This window comes from Trachypithecus francoisi, unplaced genomic scaffold (genome assembly GCF_009764315.1).
Source record: "Trachypithecus francoisi isolate TF-2019V2 unplaced genomic scaffold, Tfra_2.0 Lachesis_group6, whole genome shotgun sequence".
Taxonomy (NCBI): domain Eukaryota; kingdom Metazoa; phylum Chordata; class Mammalia; order Primates; family Cercopithecidae; genus Trachypithecus; species Trachypithecus francoisi.
In genome coordinates, this window is record NW_022681471.1 from 99,841,712 (window position 1) to 99,867,382 (window position 25,671).

The 25,671-nt window shown below is 39.8% G+C and overlaps 1 protein-coding gene across 1 annotated transcript in view; it reads right to left on the reverse strand.

Moving 5' to 3' along the window:
* Positions 1-25,671, reverse strand: part of OTC (ornithine carbamoyltransferase) — a 72,414-nt gene that overhangs the window by 9,207 nt on the left and 37,536 nt on the right. The window contains 5 exon segments of the mRNA XM_033202089.1: positions 1,053-1,190; positions 4,014-4,163; positions 4,244-4,297; positions 9,326-9,448; positions 11,626-11,779. Of these exon segments, the coding sequence (XP_033057980.1) occupies positions 1,053-1,190; positions 4,014-4,163; positions 4,244-4,297; positions 9,326-9,448; positions 11,626-11,779 (619 nt within the window).

Below are 25,671 nucleotides of genomic sequence, written 5' to 3' on the forward strand. Positions count from 1 at the left end.
GGATCTTCTGCTATATATGCAGGTAGAGAAATCTATTTCAGCTGTGGTGGCTGTAATGGACTATCTGACATCTAGTTTCAAGGGCCTTAGGCACCAGGCTGTGTCACTGGTGTTCTGGCTACAGAAGAACCACAGTGTCATTGGGCAGTTTTTCTGCCTGTGTTGTCCCTGGCTATGTGGTGTCCAAGAATTATTCACTGCACTTCCTTTCCCAAAAGATTCTGGGAGCAGCTTAATGTCTCTTAATACATTATTTTCCATGTATCTACCTAGAGTGGACTCCCATTTGCAAGTAAGATCCTTGCTGATACAGTAATTGAGACCAGTTAAGTCACTAAAAGCTAAAAAATGGTGGAGCTAAGTTAGACATGTCAGTACTATTTTCCAGAGCAGGTGACATTTGGGATATTGTAAAGCAGACATATGGTTAATATTTCCTAGAATGACAGTGATGAAGATGAAACTAGTGGCTTTATCTGAAAGGAACCATTAATTTTTAAGATAAGTTTTGCCATGAAATTTGGAAATGTTCTATACCTAAAAACACATGTATCCCTATGGCCAAACTCAAAGAACCAAAACAAGTATCTAGCCTCAAAGAACCAAAACAAGTATCTAGCCCAGTCATAAAGTAAGGCATGGAATGACGAAAAAGAGAAGGGAAAAAGTAAGATGTTTTGAATGCCCAGTTTATACAAGAACTGAATTAGGGGCTTCTCTAAACATGAACAAAGAGATTCTAAAATAAGAATTATACAACTTACAATGGTTGGCAAACAATGGTGGCTGGTGCTCAGGCGGATCAAGGGTGGTAAGAATTTTGGTTAAAATGGATTTATTTGAAAGGAGATTAATCTCACTCCATGCAAATACACTATAAATACTAATAAGCACTAATGATGTATTATAAAGTTTCTGGAAAAAAAATAGATGTTACATGAGCATGTAATGTAGTTGGATAATCTCACTTGCTTATTCTTTCCCCAAAGGCATGAATGACCAAGTTGGAACCACACAAAGAACTTATCCTCCATTCCTTATTTCTTGCTTACCATGATTGTCCACTTTCTGTTTTCTGCCTCTGGGAACACTAGTGATCGTGGAGAATAAAAGACTTCATCATCCACTTCTTCTGGCTTTCTGGGCAAGCAGTGTAAAAATGTCCAGTCAGAGGCAGCAACTTTAGCAGTCTAAAGAGATGGGGATAAGACCATATTTTGACTATTATATGTGGCAGTCATATTTGTTTTCTTCAGTATTTAAAAACACACATGGCCTGCAGTCAGAGATCAATGCAAGGGGAGAGACAAAGGAGCAGAGCGGTGGTTTTATCTCAAGACACCAGGAGAAATATACGTGGTACTTTGTTTTTTTTTTTTTTTTTTTTGAGACAGATTCTCGCTCTGTCGCTCAGACTGGAGTGCAGTGGTGCGATCTCGGCTCACTGCAACCTCCGCCTTCAGAGCTCAAGCAATTCTCCTGCCTCAGCTTCCTGAGTAGCTGGGACTACAGGCATGCACCACCATGCCCAGTTAATTTTTGTATTTTTAGTAGAGACAGGGTTTCACCATATTGGCCAGGCTGGTTTCGGACTCCTGACCTCAAACAATCTGCCTGCCTCGGCCTCTCAAAGTGCTGGGATTACAGGCATGAGCCACCTTGCCCGGCAAGTCTTTTTTTTTTTTTTAATTTAAGAGAGCATCACTTCAAGTTACACCAGTAACTCAGTTTTCTGGTATTCTATCTAGTGGAACAGTGAACATTTCAGTAAATAACTCTACTAATGTAATATGTGGCTGATAGCAAAAGTCACCAATTATAGTCCACTATATTTAAAAAGTTGCTTTGGTGTGATAATATTATATTTGGAGCTTATCTCCAAATTATTATTTTTAGCACTTGAAGCATACTTCATCACTAGTTAAAACAATTTGGATAAAAGTACTGAGGTAGGGGTGAATTAAACAGGATTATAAGCACTATGCATTCGATTTTTCATTCTTAATGCAAATGTACTAGCAGTTTTAATTTTCTCCAACAGTTAATTCCTGAAAGTTACATTTCCCTATATATTTCTATTGTTCACATACAGATTCAAAACTACATTCCTTCATACTTTCTTACCTCAAAATTACTGCCTTTGTACTAAAATTTTGTTTTACCTCCCACCCAAGCTCTAGGTTCAGAACACTTAGAGTTTCTAAAATACCAGCAAAATTACATGGAAAAAAATAACATTTATACATGCCATACATCAATAAAATGACTGTTCTTCAAGCCTACAGTTCCAGCACCAGAAACACATATAAGATTGGCCAAGCAAGTGTAAGTATGAGGTGATTTATGTAATTTAAAATATCTCCATGAAAATATATTTCACATGTATGATAAGGGATTAGCCATAATATATAAAGAGCTCCTATAATCAATAATAGAAAAGGCGAAAAAATAGAAAATGGGCAAAAAATGTAATAGCAATTTATAGAAAAAAGGGCAATGCCCAATAAACATAAAAAGATGCTTAACTTCATTACTAATCAAGGAACTGCACATTTTAAAAAAGATGAGATGCCATTTTTCCTCCAGATTTAGAAAAATTAAAAATGTAAATGAAAACTAAACATGGAGAGGGTATGGAAAAATAACTATAATATGCAGCTTCAGGAGCATACATTTTTAATCTTCTTTGGGTGAGCAATTTAGCAGCACTCTGATATTTTAAAAAGTATATACCACTTCACCCCAAAATTCTTCTTCTCAGGATCTTATTCTCCAGTAATATTTGCACAAAGAAATATGTATAAGCAAGTTCACTGCAGCAGTTTTGTAATCAGCATTCTCAGAAATAGCCTAATTATCAATAGGAAACATTTTAAGTTAATTATGGTTCCACTTATCCTTTGGAATTCTATGCAGCAATTAAAAAAAATAAAAAATATCTAAATGAATGAGCAAGAAAATCTAAGATTTGTTAAGTGGAAAAAGTAGTAATAATAATAATAATAAATAATGTCTAAAATTTATGAAAAATCAATAGTTATGTGTGTATTGAGGCATATATATGTGAATGCACAGAAAAGGTCTGCAAAGAGACACATCAAATTGTTAAACAGTGGCTACCTCTAGGAATAGTCTCTGTTAAAGAGATGGGAGAAAGACATTTTTACTTTTTATTTTTCAAACTTCTATTCTATTTTATATGTAACAATAAAGAACTTGTGTTTATGTATTACTTCATTAATATAATATTAATTGTACTTGCTTAATCCCTTTCTCCACCAAAGTAGATTTGTTGCGTTGCTGACAAAACCTCTGTGCACTTGGCTTTTAGGGTATTTCTCCAGAACATTGCTTCTCAAAGTGTGGCCCTGGAGGCAGCAGCATTGCATCACCTGGGAACTTGGTAGAAATGCAGATTCTCAGGTCTCACCCTGACCTACTGAATCAGAAACCCTGGGGGTGGGACCCAGCCAGCTGTGTATTAACAGCTCCTCTGGGGATGCTGATACCTGCTCAAGACTGAGAAGCACTGCTCCAGATCTTACTGGAAGACCGCCAAACAGATGAGTCCCCTGGAATGCCCTGGAGGGAGTTAGCAAAACCAAACTGGATTTAGAGGTCCTTGGAAAATAGAGGCAAGGACTAGCCTGAGGAGCATAGTTAAGGGGCTTTTCTTAGGCGAGAAATCACAAGAAACTACATGCATCAGAAGTAACCCAATTTCTTTAAACACACAAAGAGTAAAACACTGCAATGCCTCGATTCTTGTGAAAGGGAAAAGCCTGCTCCTCTCTTCTGACCAGGTTTCAAATTGCTTCATCCAGCACAAAAATGCTTTTCCAAAGGACACAGCTAATCTTTGGAAGGAGAGAAGTCCCTAGGGGATACAGTCAGTGAATATTTTTACAGGGAATGAAAGGACAGTCTGCTCCCCCTAAAGTGAATGAGTGATTAGATGGTTCTGGCCTTTATGAATGGAATTAATGAACCTTCAGAGAGGCATCAATTTGTACCTTCATTGTAACCTGGTAACCTTGGAAAGCCTGGAGCCGCTTTTTCTTCTCCTCTTCTTGTCCCATGCTTATCCAAGTGTCTGTAATTAATACATTGCCTCCATGCGCTGCTTCCAATGGATCATTCGTCAGCAACAGCTTGGTACCATTCTAGCATACATAAGCACGCTGGTTAGATAACTTCATGGGACAGTAAAACGCAATCACAGCTTTACATGTAAAGAGCATACCTCTTTGGCATACTGCTCTGCCAACTTGGTTACACTAGGATCCGGCTCATAACCCTACAGGAGGAAGAATTTAACTGTTATTTAGGTAATTTTATTATACATGTTTTCTTCCATATGTATTATTTTCTTTTCAATATCTCCTCTCCTTCCCTTTCTCAAGATGTGGTCCCACCACGTTCAGTAAAATATGATTTTTACACCTAGAATTCCAAACTCAATAGTGCCTTTTGAATTTAAAAAGACAACAAATTGCCCCATCTTTCACTATCTCCAACTTCTTTAATCATAAAGGCAAACATAAGACATGGTGCTTTCTAACTCTTGGACACACCTCTTCCGGTTTCCATAATGGCTTAAGAGGATTATATTCAGAAGTGTACAAATGAATGCATGTTTGTCTGTCTTTGCACATGCTATCCTTTTTTGTCTGAAATTCTTTCTTCCACCCACTCCATGTGGGTAACTTTTTCAGGTCTCAGTTGAAATGTCCCCTCCTCAGAAAAACCTTCCCTGACCATCCCAGCTCAATACCCCCTCCCCCATTACACACGTCTCATTCTTTGGCATTCCCCAGCAAGCGTTTTGAGTGCAGGGTGCTTGGTTTGAAAGGCATTAACAGAACAAATACATTGTTTTTGCTAAGATTATATATTTGTTTGGGATTGTTTGGTGAGGGCAGAGTCAGACACCGGAGAGGCAAGCGAGGTGCCTAGGGCAAAACATTTTAGGAGGCGCTATAAAAAATTTTAAAGAAACACTCATTCTCAGGGCCATGCATGCACAAATTTTGCACTCTAGGTGAGTCGCTTGCTCAGCCTAGCTCCTACTCTGGGTGAGGGGACGTCATGGGAAGAGCTAAAGCTCCCCAAGCTATCCCAGGTTCCCACAGGCAGCCTCCCTGCCTCTACCCTCACTCTCCAACCTATTCTGTACACAGCAGCAATAACTGTCTTCTCTGAAGCCTCTGATGTTTACTACTTGTTTCTTAAGTCAAAACTGATTAAGAGCATCCAGGCTCCCCACCTCCACCCCCTGCTACTGTCTCTTTTAATTCTTCTCAACATCTTGCTGCAGGAAAGCCAATCTTATTGTCATCCCTGTACACATCTTGCCCTTTTCTGCCATCACAGCCTTTCACCCTTGAACACCTCCTCTCTTGTCCCCTCCTGGGTGTCTTCATCACAATGTGTCAGCTCCTCAAAACTCTAGCCCAGCCTCACCTCCAAGACCCTCCATATGGAAGTCTCGTCAGTTCAAACACAGTCATTATCCTCACCTTCCTCTATCCTTCTCATTTTCCCAAGTTCTTAGCATTGAATACGAGTTGACTTTTATCACTTTTCACTGAGGCATTATAGTGAATGCTGTGGTATGCTCCCCAGATCCCCCTCCATGAATAATCATGAATAAAGGACTTATTCCCCCAGCTGCTGGGAGTGCTGCCAGAAGATGGCTTTCAGCTGTCAGCCCCCTTTGGGCACTGCCTCAGCTGCAGAGAGCAGCCTCACCCAAGGTCACACACCCTTTCGGGGCAACCCACATTCAATGGCTGATTGACAGGAGGGTAAGAAAACCTGACCCCCTATGCCCAACTGCAGACAGCTGAACGGACATCTCAGATACAGAACTTTCCATAAGATCAGCCAAGGCTGTTGTTGGGCCTGCATCGCAACTCAGCTTCTCCCTCTTCTTACTCCTGCTTCCTTCCCTTCCTTTCCACAGTTGTTGATTTCAAGGGCAAATGCTAATAGCATCCTGCCTGTCCTGCGAGCTAAACTCTGAGTCCGCTTCCAAGAAACCCAACCTGTGACAGGCATGTCTAGGTTTATTTGTGAAATTGTGTTTATTTGCACATGATCGTCTACCATAGTTTCTTCTTCTATTAAAGCATTCTTGAAAGAAGAAACTACTCAGAGGTTGATGAAGATGCCTGCGGACATTTTAGCAGCTTTACTACCCTCATGTAGCGATGAATTCTGGGGCCTTGTTTATAGAGATTTGGGGAAAGTAATTAATAAAGGCTAGCTAATTTAGCAACTAATGTTGTGAACAGCCATACTGGTAAACACAAATGAAGAGACTTGGATATTACCCCAGGTGCCTCCTACCCTGAAAATTTAGCCTTCCCTTTGGAGAGTAGGTTTTATACTCCCTAAGTATAATAATTCTTAGAAAAGGAATCAATAAGTACTTAGAGAACCAACAGAGAGGTTTGGAAATTAGAAAATCACCCAACCTTGCATGCACTGTGGCATGACTTAGAATACAGAGAGGAATTCTTTACTCACATCTCAGCTTTCAATACTAAATCACTCACTAGCCTTTAGATAAATTTTAAAACCAGACAAAGAAGGTGATTAACACACCCAGTTCAGTCTAAGTATTCACTTAGAACAATGTTAAAATCATTAGTATTGATAGTTTATGGAGCAATTTTACAATCATGGACAAAATTATTTTTTCTTGAACATGTAAGTTATTCTTGGTTAAAGAACGGGAAAATAGATTAATCATGGCCTTGGAAACGTTTCAGTGTTTCTAAAATTTACAATAAATCTCCTAGCTTTATCTTTAAAGGAAACAGGTCTGCTAACAACTGAAGACTTACAAATTGATGGAACGACTTTTGCACTATCAGACTTTCCAGGAGACTTTGCAAAACTCTTACTCCCACCAAGGTTTAACCAGGTTTTAGTACTCTCTATCATTTAAATGAGTTTCTGCATAAGAACAATACTGCAATTACTCTGTAATATTAGAATTTTTTCCTTTGATGTTAATAAAACATCTTTGTCATACAATAAAATGTTTAAACCATATATTTCTTCAACAGAATGAAGCCTTCCAAAAGATCTTTATACCAGCGAACAATTATTGTTAATGTATGTTTCATCTGTGGGAACCAAATGCAATAAGAGTTTGCATTAATACAGAGCCTTTCTTCAAACTAGCTTTGTATGGAGAGTGTACTCACCCTTCCCATAAAGTGAATAAAAGCCACCTTAAGCACATATCGGATCTGACCCTTATTTCAGTTCACGCTGAATAAAAGAGGAGAATTATCTGTTGTAAGGATCATCTCTCTGAGTCCCGCAAATTTACTGTAATAGGATGACTTCCACTGCATGCAGTGGAAATTTTTTCTATGGCACGTGTACTTGGTTGAATAGTGTTCTTCAAAATTCACGCCCACCCAGAACCTCAGAATGTGACCTTATGTGGAAATAGTCTTTCCAGATGTAATTAGTTAAGATGAGGTCATACTTGATAAAAGTGGGCCTAAATTTAATATGGTTGGTGTCCCTATAAGAAGAGGGAGATTTGTACAGAGAGACACAGACACAGAGGTAAAGTGATGGAAGCAGAGATTAGAGAGATGCACCCATAAGCCAAGGAACGCCTGGGGCTACTAGAAGCAGGAAGAGGCAAAAAATGATCCTCCCTGAGAGGCTTCCGAGGGAGTGTGGCCTGTTAACACCTTGATTTCAAACTTCTAGTCTCCAAAACTGTGAAAGAGTAAATTTTTACTGTTTTAAGCCGTGCAGTTTGTAGTAATTTGTTACGGCAGCCCTAAAAATCCAAGACAGCAAGATAAAAACACCTGGTGAAAGCATTTGGTGGTGTCTAGTTTTGTTTTGACCGATGCAGCAGATGATGCTGGTGCTCTACTCAGAGGCCCCCGGGAGATCCCTCTTCATGGCTTCTGCTCCCTCCCCAGTTTCAGTGTTTTTAACACCTAGTGCTTGCAGTTCATCTTCAGGGGACAGCTCTCTGGCTACCAGGCTGCTTTTCCATCAAAAGTGCCAGGGGATTTACCACTCCACCTCTTCTGCTGCCCTTGACCAATGCTGGGATAACTTTAGGGCATAACTTAACTCCAGAGCTCACCTGTGAGATCAGACTGAAGCTACTTTCTGTGGGACTGTGCATGACATGGTACTAGGGTGACCAAATCACCTTGGTTTGCCCGGACTCTCAATTTTAGCCCCCCAAACCCCATGTCCCCAGAAATCTCTTGATCTTGGGCAAATCAGGATGGTTGGTCACTATAAATGGCATCCTTGCTTAGATTCTTCCCTTTCCCTGTCCTGCTCCCTCTAATCCCTTAGGGATCTCCCTTGGGAGTACTTCCTTAATGAATCATCTGTACACAAATCCCCACGATGGTGTGCTTGTGGGGAACCTGGCCTAAGGTTGATATTTAGTAATGGTGCTGGAACATTTATTTTACCATGTGAAAGAATATATATAAATAAAAATATATACCATCTACATTTGTGTAAGTACACTGTATGATGTTCCCACAACAACAAACTCACCGAAGGACCCATTTCTCAGAACGTATCCCTGTTATGAAGCCATACATGACTGTATGGTGAAAATAAAGTCTCCCTCCTACCTCTATCCTCAAACCTCCCAGTTCCCCTCCTCGGAGGCAACAATTATTGCCAGTTTCTTGTGTATCAAAAGGGTTACACTGGGCCTATGAAAGAAGTCATGTATTCCACACATGCTGTGAGAGATAGCAGCAAGGTAGGAGGTATGCAGGGGTCATTTTCATAGCCATGTGGGGCCCAAATTTCATAAGCCAAAAGGTCCCCAGAGTTGAGTTTTGAAATACCAAGCTGATGTAGATGCCATCACTGTGATCCTCACATTGGATTTACATTTTTCTACCAAATTGCAGTACTAGAAAAATGACAGTATCATTCCCATGGGTTGAGAATTCTATGCTGCCTGAATTTTATTGCTTTCTTCAGCCTTTGTGGTGGTAATGCATGATGCCAGTCATCATAATGGCCTACAGCAGGGTATTCAAAGGGATAATTCAGACATGCTTTTAACACTGACTCAGCCAAGTGTTAAAAGGCATCAGCCAAGACTATCTCTTATTGTAGAGATGGAAAATTGGACTCTCAAGAGGCCAGATAGCTATTTAATAGTAGGGCTAGTAACGTAACCTAAATTTTGTGGCCTCACCTGTGCTATACTTAAATGGAAGAGAGCTTTTTTGTCACTGGGTAATTGCATCTGAGGATGATTTAAGAGAGGGGTTAGTTTCAAGGCAAAAAGTTTCCCTACCTTTGGAGTAGCTGCCTGAAGGTGCATCCCGAATTTCGCTGCGCTCATCATGATGGAGTGCAGGATATTGTTCCCATCCCCGATCCAGCTGAGGGTAAGACCTTTCAGAGAGCTATAGTGTTCCTAAAAGGCAAGGGATGAAGGAGATGAAATCCAGGAGTAAATTCGCTTATGCGTAGCAATTATTAAGGTTAAAATAAATAGTCTTAATCTCAATATTAGTGCCTTGTTAGAAGGAATGAACTCCCAATTTTTTTGCATTACACAGAGCAATTCAATAAGATGAATGTACAATCACAAAAACATGGTAAAATGTCTTAATATCTTAAACCAAGGCATCACATGAACTTGTACAGAGACTAAGAGTTTCATACATTTCAAATCTGAATCTTAGTTGCGTTCATTCATTGGATACAAATGAGCACCTTTAATGTCCAGACACTGAGACACTGTCCTTGGCCCTGGAGATATAACAATAAACAAAAGAGACAAAAATCACTGCTTTTATGGAGCTGAAATTCTTTGGTATGAGAAAGGGGAAATACAGAATACCTGGAACAGTGTAGCATGGTGGCTCAGAGCATGTTCCCATTATACGAAGTTGATAAAGATGCTCATAACACTGTTAGTTGGCCAGGTGCGGTGGCTCATGCCTGTAATCCCAGCACTTTGGGAGACCGAGGTGGGTGGATCACCAGAGGTCAGAAGTTCAAGACCAGCCTGGTCAACGTGGTGAAACCCCATGTCTACTAAAAATACAAAAATTAGCCAGACGTGGTACACACTTGTAATCCCAGCTACTACGGAGGCTGAGGCACGAGAATCACTTGAACCCGGGAGGCGGAGGTTGCAGTGAGCCAAGATCATGCTGCTGTACTCCAGTCTGGGTGACAGAGTGAGACTCTGTCTCAAATAATAATAATACTGTTGGTTGTTTATGGCTATAGATATGTGTAAAGATACTAATATCAGGATAATAATATATTTGTGGAAGGGAAGAAAATGAGATCAGGCAGAGTCACATGGTGGGCTTCAACTCCATCTGTAATGTTTTATTGAAAAACAGCAAAGAATTATAAAGTAACTACTCCATCACGTTAAAAATTGACAAAACTCTGTGAACACGTGAATGTTTGTTTTATTTTCTTGAAGTGTCTGTAGGTTTTATATATTTTATATATTTAAAAAGATTAAAAAAGAGAAAGGCTAAGCAATTTGGAGATCACAGAACTACTAGTTAGCTAAGCTAGAATTTAATTCCAGATCCATCTGATTTCAATTCCATGCTCTTAACAAGCTGCTATTTATTCATTCAGCTCCTACTTTAAGTATCTCCTATATGAAGGCATTACACGAGGTCCTGCAGGGGACATTATGATGAACAGGACAGCTCATTTTCCCTCAATGAATTTATAATCTAGTAATGAATGATAAAGCCCCAGGGGGAAGCATTAAATTATCTGGTGTATATGTAAAGCCACAGCCCCAGACAGTCACTTTGGTATCTGACATAATTATATCATCTTCTCTGCATGGATCTCATCCTCATGTCCAAAGTGTTTTATTTTGAGCTTAACCTCACATTTAAATGTGTGTAGTTTATTCAAATGTGGAAGAAGATGGGCCTATCCAGTTTATCTTGTCTCCTCAGTCATCCATAGACATAGAAACCATGGCTGTTAGGATTTCCAGAGGCAATACCATGTAGATTGGCTGTGGCAAACCAAACAAGGGAAATCTTTCAAAGTTATTCAAGTTCCTAATTTGGGAGGACTAGAATGGCTAAATTTGAGCTCCAATTCTATAATTCTGCATATTCTTAAACCTACTTTTAAACAACTAGTTTATTAAAATGATAGAAAGTGGTCCCCTCTCCCAGAGTGACTTAGTAACTGACCATTTTGAATATTCAAAGCACACTCCGCCAGTCTTCACTCCCAAGCCACAGACTCTGATGTCTATAGAATCCCATACGGCTTGTCCATTTTGTATGCTCCAGTGTTCTCTATTCATTCGTTGTGTTAAATATGGCACCAAAATCAAAGGGATTGACAGAACAGAAGATGAGATATGGGCTAAAAGAGTTTGGGAATAGAGTTGAGTGCAGAAGGATCTTAGAGTCTATTTTTAACAATGCCCTGTTTTCCCCAGAAAATGCACACATAAGCTATAATTCTTTGTCAAGCTGGTATTTGAAAATAAAACACCAATGCCATGATTTAAGTAAACGGTTTCACTTAGAGCAAGTCAGGAATTATTTGTTGATTTTTCTGTTTTGTAAGACAAATAAATAAACCAACCTGGAGCGTGAGGTAATCAGCCAGGATCTGGATAGGATGGTATAAATCTGACAGCCCATTGATAATTGGGATGGATGCTTCTTTAGCCAGGGTGTCCAAATCTGATTGTTTATACACTCGAGCCAATACTGCATCTGTCATGCTAGACAATACACTGTGGCAAACCAAGAAAAAGATAATCTAAGTTAATTATGCTTAATAATGCCTTATTTAATGTAAGATAAGAAATAATAACAAGAAATACTAACAAATAGAATTTTTACTACGTGAAAAAACCTACCAACATTACAGGTTTAAAAGGTAATATTAAACATGTATTCATTACATAAGCCAGATGTTCTACCTTCCACGACTTATCCAGTGACCAGCGATTTTACATTTTTTATGGTGGTAATTGTGGGCCCAGCAGACATAATGATGAATTATAATTGATAAATGGCCATTGGTTAACAGGGACAAGACCAAAAGCAAGATATACAGAGAAACATTAATGACCTGCCATATGGCTGATTTTCTTTCACATCATCCGACAGAAAAAAGATACACTTTCACTGTGGAATTGCAAGTCCCAGTGTGGCAGCCATGGAAGTGCACACACAGATCGCCCTACAGAAGAGAACTTGCTGTGAAGAGAGCCATTGGCTGACACTCTAGCTGCTACACCTTCGGATGCCCTGCAGCATTCCTGCCAAGGCCACCCTCCCTAGGCTGTTCCAAACTGATGACAGAACACGGTGGGGAGAATAGCGCTGGGCCATTCCTTCCTGACAGGGGACCTCTCTGATGGGCAGTCTGTGCTCTGGGGCTCCCCATCAGCCTGGCTGAGACTTTCTCAGAGCTGCGCTACTGGATGAGGCTTTCCCTACCCACCCGTCCTTCCTTCCCACAGGGGTCAGACCTGCCTCCCTGTCCGAAGGCCCTCTTGGCCCATTCCTGCTTCCTCTCTCTTTTTGTTTCTTGGTGTTTCCCTCAATAAATCTCTTGCAAGTCTAATTCCTTCTTGGAATCTGCTTCTTAGTGGACCTGAACTGACACAGAAAGCAATAAACTCTGGTGCTTACAAAATTCAAGGACTGCTTGGCCCCAGGGATTAGAGGATCAAAGATTAAAAACTATATTTCTATAACAATATTTTTCTAGACTTACAGATCAGATTTTTTTCTAATTTTTAATGGATTTATCATGCCCATGGTTCCCAGATTTTCAAATTTCATGAACCAGCAAAATTTCCAAAAATATGTGGAGATCAACATAAGATTTGCAACTCTTTATTTACCAAATTAAGAGCATGAGAAAAGCAAATAAACAGGTATAATATGTTACTACCTTAATTTAATTTACAAAGGATATTTTTAACATCAAAAAGGTGTGAAAGACAATTTCAAAGAATAATCCTTGAAATGAATTATTTGAGCTTTATGAAATTCACTATATAATTCTTATCCTTATTTTTCTTATTTTACCACTTCTGATGGAAGTTTCTCCACACCAGGGTCGGTGAGGATAGAGATTTGTAAACCACTGCTTTGAACTATCTAAGCACGCTGTATTTTATAGCATGAGGAGTGAATAAAAGATCCATTTTACAAAACAAAACAAAACAAAACAAAAAAACATGTGGTATTGGTTAACTTTTGATGGTGGACTAAGACAAGGGATTTTCAAATTTTGCTGCACATGAAAGTCACTTGGAGAGTGTTTGTTTTTGAGATGGAGTCTCAGTCTGTCTCCCAGGCTGGAGTGCAGTGGCGCGATCTCAACTCACTGCAACCCCCTCCTTCCAGGTTCAATCCATTCTCCTACCTTAGCCTCCCAAGTAGCTAGGATTATAGGCTCGCCACCACACCCAGCTAATTTTTGTATTTTTAGTAGAGACGGGGTTTTGTCATGTTGGCCAAGCTGGTCTCAAACTCCTGACCTCAGATGATCCGCCCGCCTCGGCCTTGCAAAGTGCTGGGATTACAGGCGTGAGCCACTGCACCCGGCCACTTGGAGAGTTTTTTAAAGTCTTGATGCCCAGGCCATATTCTGTATCAATTAAGTCAGAAAAATCAAAATCTCTAGGAGTGGGACCTAGGGATCATTATTTTTTAAAATATGCCTACTATATTCTAACATGCTGCCAAAGCTGAGAACCAAAGCTAGTACCTTGCTCCTCAGAGTAGCAACATCAGCATCATCTGAGAGCATATTAGATCTTCAGAATTTCAGGTCCTACCCAGATTTACTGGAGCAGAATCTGCATTTTAACAAGGTTTCCAGGGGATTCATTTGCATATTAAAGTTTGAGACTCCTAAGAAAGAGGGAAATGAGACCGCCATATTTTTGAAAGCGTCTTCTATTATTTTCTTAAAATCCTAACCAGGCAATATACCAAGAGTAGACAAAGCTTCTGAGATGGCAGCCCACAAAAACGGAAGACTCTGTCTATGATATTCTTAGGAGGGAGGGAATTGAGGGAAAAAGGCAGCTAAACTCCTCTGAGCAAAGAATAATTCACCATCTTCTGTTAAGGCCCTTCTCATTCGAGAAGCAACTACCCTTCCTTATTCGATGCCCTAAGAAAATGGTTCCCAGACTTGGGTGTGTATGGGAACTAAGTGAAGAACTAATACTAATAGATTACACAGAAATAGAGTAGGTCCTAGGCCTTTGTCCTCTTACTAAAACAGACATTCTGTTTTTCATACTATAAGAATGCAGGCTTCCATCATGGAAAAGTAACTTAAGTGGAGGTAGATATGTCAATAAGGTCTATAATTATAATCAACTATCAATTCCCTATATCAGATGAATTCATTAATTTTATGATGCCTAAAACCCCAAGAAAGCGAGAGAGAGAAGCGGAGGGTGGGGACAGAGGAGTGTTTAATCCTAGAGGTCATACTTCAGACTTCTTTAAACATGTAGCACTCCCTAAAGTGTGTACAGACAGGATAAAAAAAGGATAAGAAAAGTGTGGATTAACATTGCAGTTGACCTTCTGGAATCTCATAGCCAGAGAAGCAGATTTGACTTCTGTTATAGCTTCTCAAATCATTTTAGGCAGCTAGGACCCTTGACTGCCAACTTGTTATGGTTTTTTTGAACTTTACAATACGTTGTTGGCCGGGCGCGGTGGCTCAAGCCTGTAATCTCAGCACTTTGGGAGGCCGAGACGGGCGGATCACGAGGTCAGGAGATCAAGACCATCCTGGCTAACACGGTGAAACCCCGTCTCTACTAAAAATACAAAAACTAACCGGGCGAGGTGGCGGGCGCCTGTAGTCCCAGCTACTCGGGAGGCTGAGGCAGGAGAATGGCGTAAACCCGGGAGGCGGAGCTTGCAGTGAGCTGAGATCTGGCCACTGCACTCCAGTCCGGGCGACAGAGCGAGACTCCGCCTCAAAAAAAAAAAAAAAAAAAAAATACGTTGTTGAATTTTACTAGATTTAGTGTGTGTCACATGCAGACATTATCTTAACCTCAAAGACGAAGAAATCAAGGCCTTTTAAAATCTTGAAGTAATTAGAGCAAGGTTAGGAAAGAGTGAGGAAGATGAGGCTGAAAGACAGAAATGCTAGTGGAGCAATTGGAGAAGTCAACGACCTGTACACATGAGTCTTTCAAGAAGACTGAAAAACAGGCAGGTGTGTTTTCCTCTTTAACAAGTCCCCATCCCCAAAACTCCTGAAGCAAAGCAGTCAAAAGATAAGCATTCATTTAATTTCTCTGTTTATAACGTCAAGCTGGTATCCCTGGAACCTCTGTGGTGTAATTTCATGGGAGTGTGCCTGGTTGGTTTTATTCAGGTTGCAACACTTTTCTAGAACAGAGGTTCTTTACTTTGGCTGCACCTTAGTATCACCTATGGAGCTTTTACAAAATTCTGACACCATATTCTGCTTTTTGGAAGGTTAAATCAGAAGCTATGATAGTGGGACCCATATCAACATTTTTAAAGCTCCCCAAGCTGCTCCAATATGAAAACTAGGCTGAGAACCATTGTCCCAGAAAACAGAGAGTGAGAGAGGAGGTGGGAGGAAAGTGGGCTACTATGCTGCTGGGTGACACAGTGCATCAATGTAGAGGAAGAAACTCTTAGTAACTGCTGAAATCTCATACAATAAGAAAAATAAGGGATAACGATATGATAAGCTATACTGGAAAGAACAATATTTTACACACTTATAAAAGTATTTTCTTTAAGCTCAGTCACTACCAAGAGAAGTCCCAAAGCAGCAGCAATAACTGTACTCTTTCCCTACTTAACACTTGTAAACATCCCTAGTGACCAGATTTTTGTCTTTAATATTGTTCTATTTTTAAAAAGAACCAGAAACCATTAGAGGATAGTCAATTTCGTGTTATTGGGCAGAATAAAATCAGAATAGGTCTGTAACATTTTGTTGTTGCCAGGAAACAAGAGTGATTTGTTTTCTAAATGGCAGGGGCACTGCTGAAAGGAAAAACAGTCAACTTAAAGGAGCTCCCATTTTTCAAGTTGTGATCATTTGTAGTAACAAAGATCATGAAATGAAACAAATTATGTTTCTAAAGGGACGTGATGCACATAAGAAAAAAGTTAATGTAAATAAAATGTACAAAATTATGATAGTAATATCAAAGAAGAGTGAATATTATGTACATTTAAATGTATTTACTTAAATAAGTAGGAAAGTGTTTATATATAGCTATAACTATAGATAGATATTTGTGGGGTTTTGTTAAGTATACTTCTGTTCATATAGTATAGATATGTGTTGTTTTTATCTGCATAAGCCACAAATAACTAACATAATTTGTAAGCCAAATTATTGTAAGAAATAGTAGAAACTGTACCATGAATAAACAGGCCTCAGCAGCATTTGTGGTCTTATATATAAGTGAAATAGAAAAGGAGTCCAGCGGTTAGCTAGCACCAGTCACATATGCAATTTCCAATGAGGAAAACAATAATAACCATTTACTCCAAAATACCAACTTAGTTAAATGTCCATAAAAATAAGTCAATTTTTTTTTCCAGACGGAGTCTCGCTCTGTCGCCCAGGCTGGAGTGCAGTGGCGCTCTCTCAGCTCACTGCAACCTCTGCCTCCCAGGTTCAAGCAATTCTCCGGCCTCAGTCTACTGAGTAGCTTGGATTACAGGCATGCGACACCACGCCCGGCTAATTTTTGTATTATTAGTAGGGACGGGGTTTCACCATGTTGGCCTGGCTAGTCTCAAACTCCTGACCTCAGGTGATCGCCCGCCTCAGCCTCTCAGAGTGTTGGGATTACAGGCATGAGTCACCGCACTTGGCTAAGAAGTCTAAATTTTAAGATTCACTTTTCTGTTTCTCTGGAAGTGAAATCTTTTGATGATTTTTTAACTAATTAATTACAACACAATGCCAATAAGAAAGGTCAATGTTTTTAACTATTGAAACCAGGCCAGGTTAATATATTATTAAATATTGCAATGAGTCATGTGATGCCAGAGATTAAAAACAAACAAATAAAACTTAAATCTTCTAAATTTCTTTAAAAATCAGAATCCATGGCAGGGAGCAGTGGCTCACGCCTGTAATCCCAGCACTTTGGGAGGCCAAGGCGGGCGGATCAACTGAGGCCAGGAGTTCGAGACCAGCCTGGCTAACATAGTGAAACCCCATTTCTGCTAAAAATACACACACACACACACACACACACAAATTAGCCAGGCATGGTGGCACATGCCTATAATCCCAGCTACTCGGAAGGTTGAGGCAGGGGAATCACTTGAACCTGGGAGGCAGAGGTTGCATTGCACTCCAGGGGACAATGACAGAGTGTAATTTTGATCATGGCCATTTCAAAAGCATTTGAACTGGAATTAGTTGGCCAGGTTGGGCCACCATATCTTGCATGTCTATGTCAGGGAGACTTGGCTTTCAAGGGGACAGCACTCAGCCCCAGGAGGAGCCTGCAATTCGTCCTTGTCTCACAGTTTGTGCCATCCATGGGGATAAAGGACAGTAAGGAACGAAACAGAACCTGCTGTCTAAATGGGAGAACCTGCACGCTGGGGTGCTTTCGTGTCTGCCCTTCCTCCTATGGATGGAACTGTGACTTTGTTGTGTGCAGAGAGAGCTGTGAGTCTGTGCACCATGACACCTGGCTGCCCAAGAAGTGTTCTATGTGTAAATGCTGGCATGGCCAACCCCACGGCTTTCCTGAGGCATTTCTACCTGGTTGTGATGGCCTTGTGATGGATAAGGACCTCATGGCTCCCAGGACTCTGGAATACTACCATCTACATGTACCATTTTTATGCTAGCTGGCATGTGCCGTTCCATACAAAGTTACTATTAACTGACATTTACCTAATTTCCAGAAATAACAATTTTAGATATCATGCAATTTCATGACCAGTAAAGTCTGCTTCTCCAATGTCCTAACTGAAAGAAGATCATTTGTTAGTTGCCTTAAAATAATGAATACAATTTTGGGAGGCCGAGGCAGGCAGATCACAAGGTCAGGAGTTCGAGACCAGCCTGGCCAACATAGTGAAACCCCGTCTCTACTAAAAATACAAAAATTGGCTGGTTGTAGTGGCATGCGACTGTAGTCTCAGTTACTTAGGAGGCGGAGGCAGGAGAATCGCTTGAGCCAGGGAGGCAGAGGTTGCAGTGAGCCAAGACACTCCATTACACTCTAGCCTGGGTGACAGAGTGAGACTCTGCCTCAAAAAAAAAAAAAAAAAAAAAAATCTCCGTAATGGTCCCTAACACTTCCTCACTTCCTTAACGTACCAATTACTTCTTACCTCTGCCCTGCCCTCCCCTCAGAAACTACTTTCCTTTTTCAAAAGAAAGTCAGCCGTATGTACATTGTGCCCAAGTCCTATGTTTCTTGATACATGTAACTCTACCAAGGTCTTATTAACATGGTCTTTTAAACAATTGAATTATATCTTCAGATTATTAAAGGCTAATCCTAATGTGAAACTGAGGATAAATTTTTGAGCAGAGTTGATCAAAATCAATTAAAATGGTCTCTTTAAAATGAAAGAAAGCCTCTTTAAAGGGAGGCGATGGAGGGAAGGATCAGAAAGCGCTGGGGTAATAGAAATCTGTCTGCATGTGTGCCAGCGAGATGGGGTAAAAAAGAGGAAGCAAATGGGAGAGATGGACAGGAAAAGAGAAAATGAATTACTTGATTGATGATTAGGTGGATGTAGAGAAGCAAGTTAAAAGACTAAATTGAAGGGCAAGTTTCCATCATCTATAGAAAGTTATACAAGACAGACTCTCCTTTTTTCTAACAGCATTGTAAAAAGAATGAACTCTCCTTGGAAAAAAATTATACCTAAATTTCCCCAACAAGATTGCTTAGTAAATTATGTTTTCTCCAAGCTATGCAATTATTTTAACTGTTATAAAGAAAAGAAAATGTTCACAATATATTTAGTTGTAAACCAGGCAATAAAATTATATATTGTAAAGCCTAATTAAAAATACATTGTGTATATGTGTATGCACAGTAAAAATGGGAAATATATTGACAAAAAGTGTCAGGTGGTAGACAAATAATGGTCCCCAAAGATGTCGATGTCCTAAACTACAGAATCAATGAATATATTGCTTTACTTGACAAAAGGAATTTTGCACATTCATATTCATAAGTTAATGATCTTGAGATGGGGAGATTACCCTGGGTGGGCCCAATATAACACTAGAGAATAAGAGAGAGGCAGGAGGTTACAAATGAGAGGAGACGCTATGAAAACACTGGGTTTGAAGATGGAGAAAGGGGGCCTCAAGCCCAAGGATATAGGCAGCCCTTAAAAGCTGGAATGGACAAGGAATGGGATTCTCCTCTGGAGCCTCCAGAAGGAACACAGCCCTGTACACTCATGTTAGACTTCTGCCCTCCAGACCTGTAAGACAATATATTTGTATTGTTTTTTGTTTTTTTTTTTTTTTTTTTGAGACGGAGTCTCGCTCTGTCACCCAAGCTGGAGTGCACTGGCCAGATCTCAGCTCACTGCAAGCTCCGCCTCCCGGGTTCACGCCATTCTCCTGCCTCAGCCTCCGGAGTAGCTGGGACTACAGGCGCCCGCCACCTCGCCCGGCTAGTTTTTTGTATTTTTTTTTTTTTAGTAGAGACGGGGTTTCACCGTGTTAGCCAGGATGGTCTCGATCTCCTGACCTTGTGATCCGCCCGCCTCGGCCTCCCAAAGTGCTGGGATTACAGGCTTGAGCCACCGCGCCCGGCCTATTTGTATTGTTTTAAGCCACTAAGTGTGTGGTAATTTGTTAAAGCAGCAATGGGAAACCAATGTAGATTCCATGACAAAAAGCAAAAACTGTGATAAAAAGATATTGTCTAGTGGCTAGCAGCTTGAGTTTAAGTCACCTTGAATTTAGCAGTCAGTTCCCCTCTAACCAACCAAAATTAAGTGACTTGCCAGTAATCCACTTAACCTGTATCCCTGACTTCCTGAGGCAATATGTTTGTTCTTCCCAGTCTGGAAAAATTACATAAACCCTGAGAAAGTATAAAGAGTCTCTTGTAGAATTCCCAACAACCCAACAATGCACAGAAGTTTAAATTCCAGGACCATACAAAAGTAAAAATAAAAGGAGATTTAAGAATAAAAAACAAAATTAAATCTGTGATATTAATAGCTTTGTGCCCAGTTATGCTGTCAAAAAAATAGTTGGCTCTGTAATCAGTGTGGTATTTTACGTGTATTTTTTCCTTTGTAAGATGTTTAATGTAGGGAAATCTGAAATGTTAGGCTTGTGATTAAGTTAAATGTTTAAAAGCATTTCACTAAGTTTGCAATCAATGTGTAAATGGTTGAGGAGATTTGTTTTGTTCACTTAATATACATTTGATTTATTGGTTGTATAAGTAGTATGTGAATATTTAAAGCAACAAAAACTTGAACACGTATCAGAATTACCAGGAGGACTTAGTAGAACACAGCCAGCTGCTTCTGATTCAGGAGGTCTGGGTCGAGGCCCGAGAATTTGTATTTCTGAAAAGCTCCCAAAGGCTATTTATGCTGTTGACTTGGTGGCCATGCTTTGAGGAACACTTATTATTTTAGGTTTTAAAAATGCTAAATGTTTGACAAATTCATAAGGTTGTGAAACTGGACTGTAAACAAAGGACAAAGAGTGTGGAATATCCCTGTAGGCACAAAAAGCCCCTTGGACATTAAAGAACCTGTGGGCAAAAGGGAGCATGACAAAGCCTGGCAGAAAATGCCACTTTAGTCCTCTTTCAGCCACAGGAGCTTCAAGTAAGGTGGAATCCAATGATGGGGGGGTTGAGACGGAGCAGCTTCTAGGTTGCTTTCACATTGGACTCACTTGGGGGAACAAAGATATTAAAGACACTTAACTAGACAATTAGTTCATATTATTTTGTGAATGACATTGATATCTACTTCATGCTTAAAATTGCTAGAAATCACCATTTTAATTCTTCCAGGCTACTAAAGATCTTTAAAAAATAAAAACAAACCTTTTTCACTGGAAACAATGATAACCCTGTAACTAGAGCTGGACTACAAGCACATTAATAGTAATCTGGGATTTATAGAGCTCTCCATCAATCTAAAACCCCAGCTTTAAATATTGTAAGAGTTTTATTATACGTGCTACAAATGAAAAGTAGATAAGTTTAAAAGATACTCTCTGGTTCTGTAATGACTTTTCATTTTGGCATCTGTTCATTTCTATTAATACATACAGTTCTGCTTGCCTTCCAGTACATTCTTACAGCTCTGCAGACAATCTTTGGCATTAGCCAACAATGGTAGCAAAAAAGCTTTTGCAAAATCCAAATTACTCAAATTTAAAGTTTCCCATATATACCAGTTTGCCCTGGAAGTTTAATGGCCAATATTAGAATTTTTCAAAAATGATTAACAAGTTAAAATATGTATTCAACCGATTTTGTCTAAATATTTAAAATGTCTAGTTTCATTCATCATCTCTTTTCCTCTGTTTAGAAAAAGGAAAGGCACGGCATGAAACTTTAAATGGAAAGATGGTTTGAGAGATAAAATGTTAACATCTATTATTTCTGGATGATGGTGGTATCAGTGGCTCTGTGTTTTTTTAATCTTCCTTAGTATATTCTATCAAAAGGAATATTATTTTAATAATCAGACAAAATACAATTCAAGAAAGGAAATTTCTCCCAAGCATGACTTTGAAAGTAATTGAAAATGCCCCAAGTCTTCTTAGAGCAATGGCTAATTCTTGGTCTTGATAAAGAAATGTACAAGATGAGCCTGCAACATCTGTCACACTGCAAAGCAAGGGAGTTATCAAAGACTGATGGAGTTAGGTCAAAATGACCCAACTTGAACAAAGATGACATTGACCAAATATGGGACAATTTGATAATCAATAAGAATAATAATTATAATACATTGAAACGTTCAAATGTATGAGCATCCAATGAGCTTATAAAGATACTAACAAAATGGAAGAACAATGAGAAGAATCATAACAAGACCAATTCTAACTCAATTTCAAAAAGAATTCTCAGATTGTATAAACTTTTGGTGAGAACAGTCAGACTACATAGGTATCAGACAAAATAGCTGAGTATGTAAAGAGTGCCTTAGTACTGGGTACATTCATGCAGGGCTCAATGACCATTTTGAGAGAGTGATGGTCACTCTCTCCATGAAAACGATGGTCACTATAAATAAATCCTTTCCAACCCTTAGTTTCTGTTGTTGTTTGGTGTTTTTTTCTTTTGGTATAAGATTGAAACTTGTTTAGGAATTAATGAAAACACCCTGAAGGCTGAAACAAAACAAAGCAAAATGAAACAAAAAAAGACAATAAACAAAGCCCCTCATGACCCCAGGAAAAGCTGATGCAGAGTTAGTGTGGTTGGGTGAACAAATACTAAAAAATAAAAAACAAGTAGTGTGCTGGGTCAGATCAAACATGGATGTTGATGAGCAAACATGGATGTTGATGAGATGGACAATCATACAGCAATCCTAGTGCTCTTAGGAGTTGAGTTGTTCCTAAAGTATCGGAACATGGTGAAAGTGTCTCAAAAGCCAAAGGCAAACAGGTTGTATTCTCATAGGGTCCTGTTATTCATTTCCTCTTTTGTCTCCATCCTACCTTGTTCCAATCAGACTGCATGCCCTCTAAACTCCAGTTTCTTTCACTGACAACTCTTACCAGTTGAACAACTGACTGGGAGATAGAGGAAGGACGTTTTGGTTGTGCATATTACATTCTTGAGAACACCGTAATCACTTAAAAATGGATGTTTCTGATTTTATTTTTTGTCAAATTCGGCCAAGTCCCAAAAGGAGACTTAAGCAGACTTAATCTCTATCCCCAATGTAAATTCGTTATGAGATAAACTCTCTGAGTTTCCCTCTAGGAAACAGAATATTCCAGCCCTCTGGCATCTCTACCCAGATAATGATTTTAGTTATATCAACATAAGAATGATGAGGAAATAAGATGGATAATACCCTCAGCAAACCTAGATGGGTTCTTGTCAAATGGGCTGGTATTGGAAGAAGCCAGAGATGTTGAATAAAATTGCCATATTCAATTTATTAATGAAGGATCTATAATGGCCAGCTTGTTTTGATTTAAATGTTAGATCCCAAGTTTGAAGACCTTAGAGAAAAATGAATGGGGTATAATGACATTTAGAATAACTTCTTCAAAATGTGCTAATGGAAGTTCAGTGGGTCAGTGTAAGCTGTTTAGGAGAACCACAGATATAGCCAAAACTGAGCCAGTGCTTGTCTTGAGATTGGGTTACATTGTAACTTGATTCAACCAACATTGCTTGAGTTTCTTCTGTGTGCCTGTCCTTTACAAGCATGATCTCATTTACCCTCATATGATGCATTAAGATAAGTATAAGTATCTCCATGTTGCAACTGAGGAACCTGAGACTCAGAAGCATCTGGCCCAAACCATAAGGGCTGGTGTGCGGTAGAGCTGTGAATTGAACCAAAACATGACTCTGCTTTGAAGGCCCTGTCCTTGATGCTCCGGCACACTGCCCCTAAGAGAATATATCATTGCTCATGCTGTGAGAGACTGGTTTTGTCATCATTCTTCCCAAGAATATAGAATTTTCATACCTGCTGGGTTCTTGGTGCTCTCTGTAAAGGTTCATGGAAGTATCGTATTTCCCATTAAGTACCAATTTATTACTACCTCATGAGGTATATATTTCCCATTAGGTACCAATTTTTTTTTTTTTTTTTTTTTTTTGAGGCGGAGTCTTGCTCTGTCGCCCAGGCTGGAGTGCAGTGGCCGGATCTCAGCTCACTGCAAGCTCCGCCTCCCGGGTTTACGCCATTCTCCTGCCTCAGCCTCCCGAGTAGCTGGGACTACAGGCGCCACCACCTCGCCCGGCTAGTTTTTTTTTTTTAGTATTTTTTAGTAGAGACGGGGTTTCACCGTGTTAGCCAGGATGGTCTCGATCTCCTGACCTCGTGATCCACCCGTCTCGGCCTCTCAAAGTGCTGGGATTACAGGCTTGAGCCACCGCGCCGGCCTAGGTACCAATATTTTGAAACATTTTACCAAATATCGTAAAACATTTAACCTTTTTAGTCTGGATATAATTGGTATAAATACATAAATAACAGTATTCCAGCTTTTCTTTTTTTAGAAACATTCCTTTTACTATGACAATGATTCACTCCTCTTGAGGATTGGGCCTCATCCACAAATCCCTCTATAACTTTCATTGTTTGAGAACAGCAAGGATTGGAAACCCGTTTTATGGTGTCATAGGGACATGTGGATATGTGGTTGTAGTGGGTCGAATGGTGTTTCCCCAAAACCCATGTCTACCTAGAAACTCAGAATGTGAGCTTCATCAGAAGTAGGATATTTTCAGATGTAATAGTTAAGATGAAGTCATATGGAGTAGGGTAGGTCCTAAATTCAATGACAGATATTCTTTTTTTTTTTTTTTTTTTTTTTGAGATGGAGTCTCACTCTGTCGCCCAGGCTGGAGTGCAGTGGCGCGATCTCGGCTCACTGCAAGCTCCGCCTCCCGGGTTCCAGCCATTCTCCCGCCTCAGCCTCCGAGTAGCTGGGACTACAGGCGCCCGCCATCTCGCCCGGCTAGTTTTTTGTATTTTTTAGTAGAGACGGGGTTTCGATGGTCTCGATCTCCTGACCTCGTGATCCGCCCGCCTCGGCCTCCCAAAGTGCTGGGATTACAGGCTTGAGCCACCGCGCCCGGCCTGACAGATATTCTTATAAGAAGAGGAGAGGGAGAGGATACACAGAGAAGCCCAGGCAAAGATGGAGGCAGAGTTTGGGGTGATGCCAAGGAATGCCAAGGATGACTGAGAGCCACCAGAAAGAGAATTGTGGTCCTATTGAAACATTGATTTTAGACTTCTAGCCTCCAGAACTGTGGGAAAATAAATCTCTGTTGTTCTAAGCCACCAGGTTTGTAGTAATTTGTTGTGGCGGCCCTAGGAAACTAACACAGTGGTCTACATTCGTTTTCTTTTCTACTGGTTTTACATTAGCTAAACACACTTTAGCAATCACTACCATAAGTAAATTACATCTATAGGGAAAGAAATTAGAGTAGAACAATGTTACATTATTTGGTTTTATATGGAGCCTTTCATAGACGTGGTTCCTGAAGCTGCATTGCTAAGTAGAATATTAGAAGGCAAACGACTGTGAAGCTATTATGCACTTTTCAGTAGTACACTCAGAGCATTAGGCATGAAAAGCTGTCATTACAGAAGAAACAGAAAGCCTTGAAACTGGAGTGATAATGCCCCACTTCCTATTGCTAAATTCCATATGATTTAAAACTTCTAAAAAATCAGTGATCTGAGTCATGCAAAGGTGTCACTTCTAGTGTCACATCTAAAAGGACAAGCCCAGAGCAAGAAAAAGAAAAAGAATATCCAGTTCATAACCCCAGTAGAGCACCTGGTAACTGACAAAATCTGAAAATACCCTCACCTCTGACGTTAAACTTAACTGAATATTTATGTGTATGTTTTGTGTTTTCTGATACGTTAGGGGGTGAGAAAGAGTTTCTAAGAG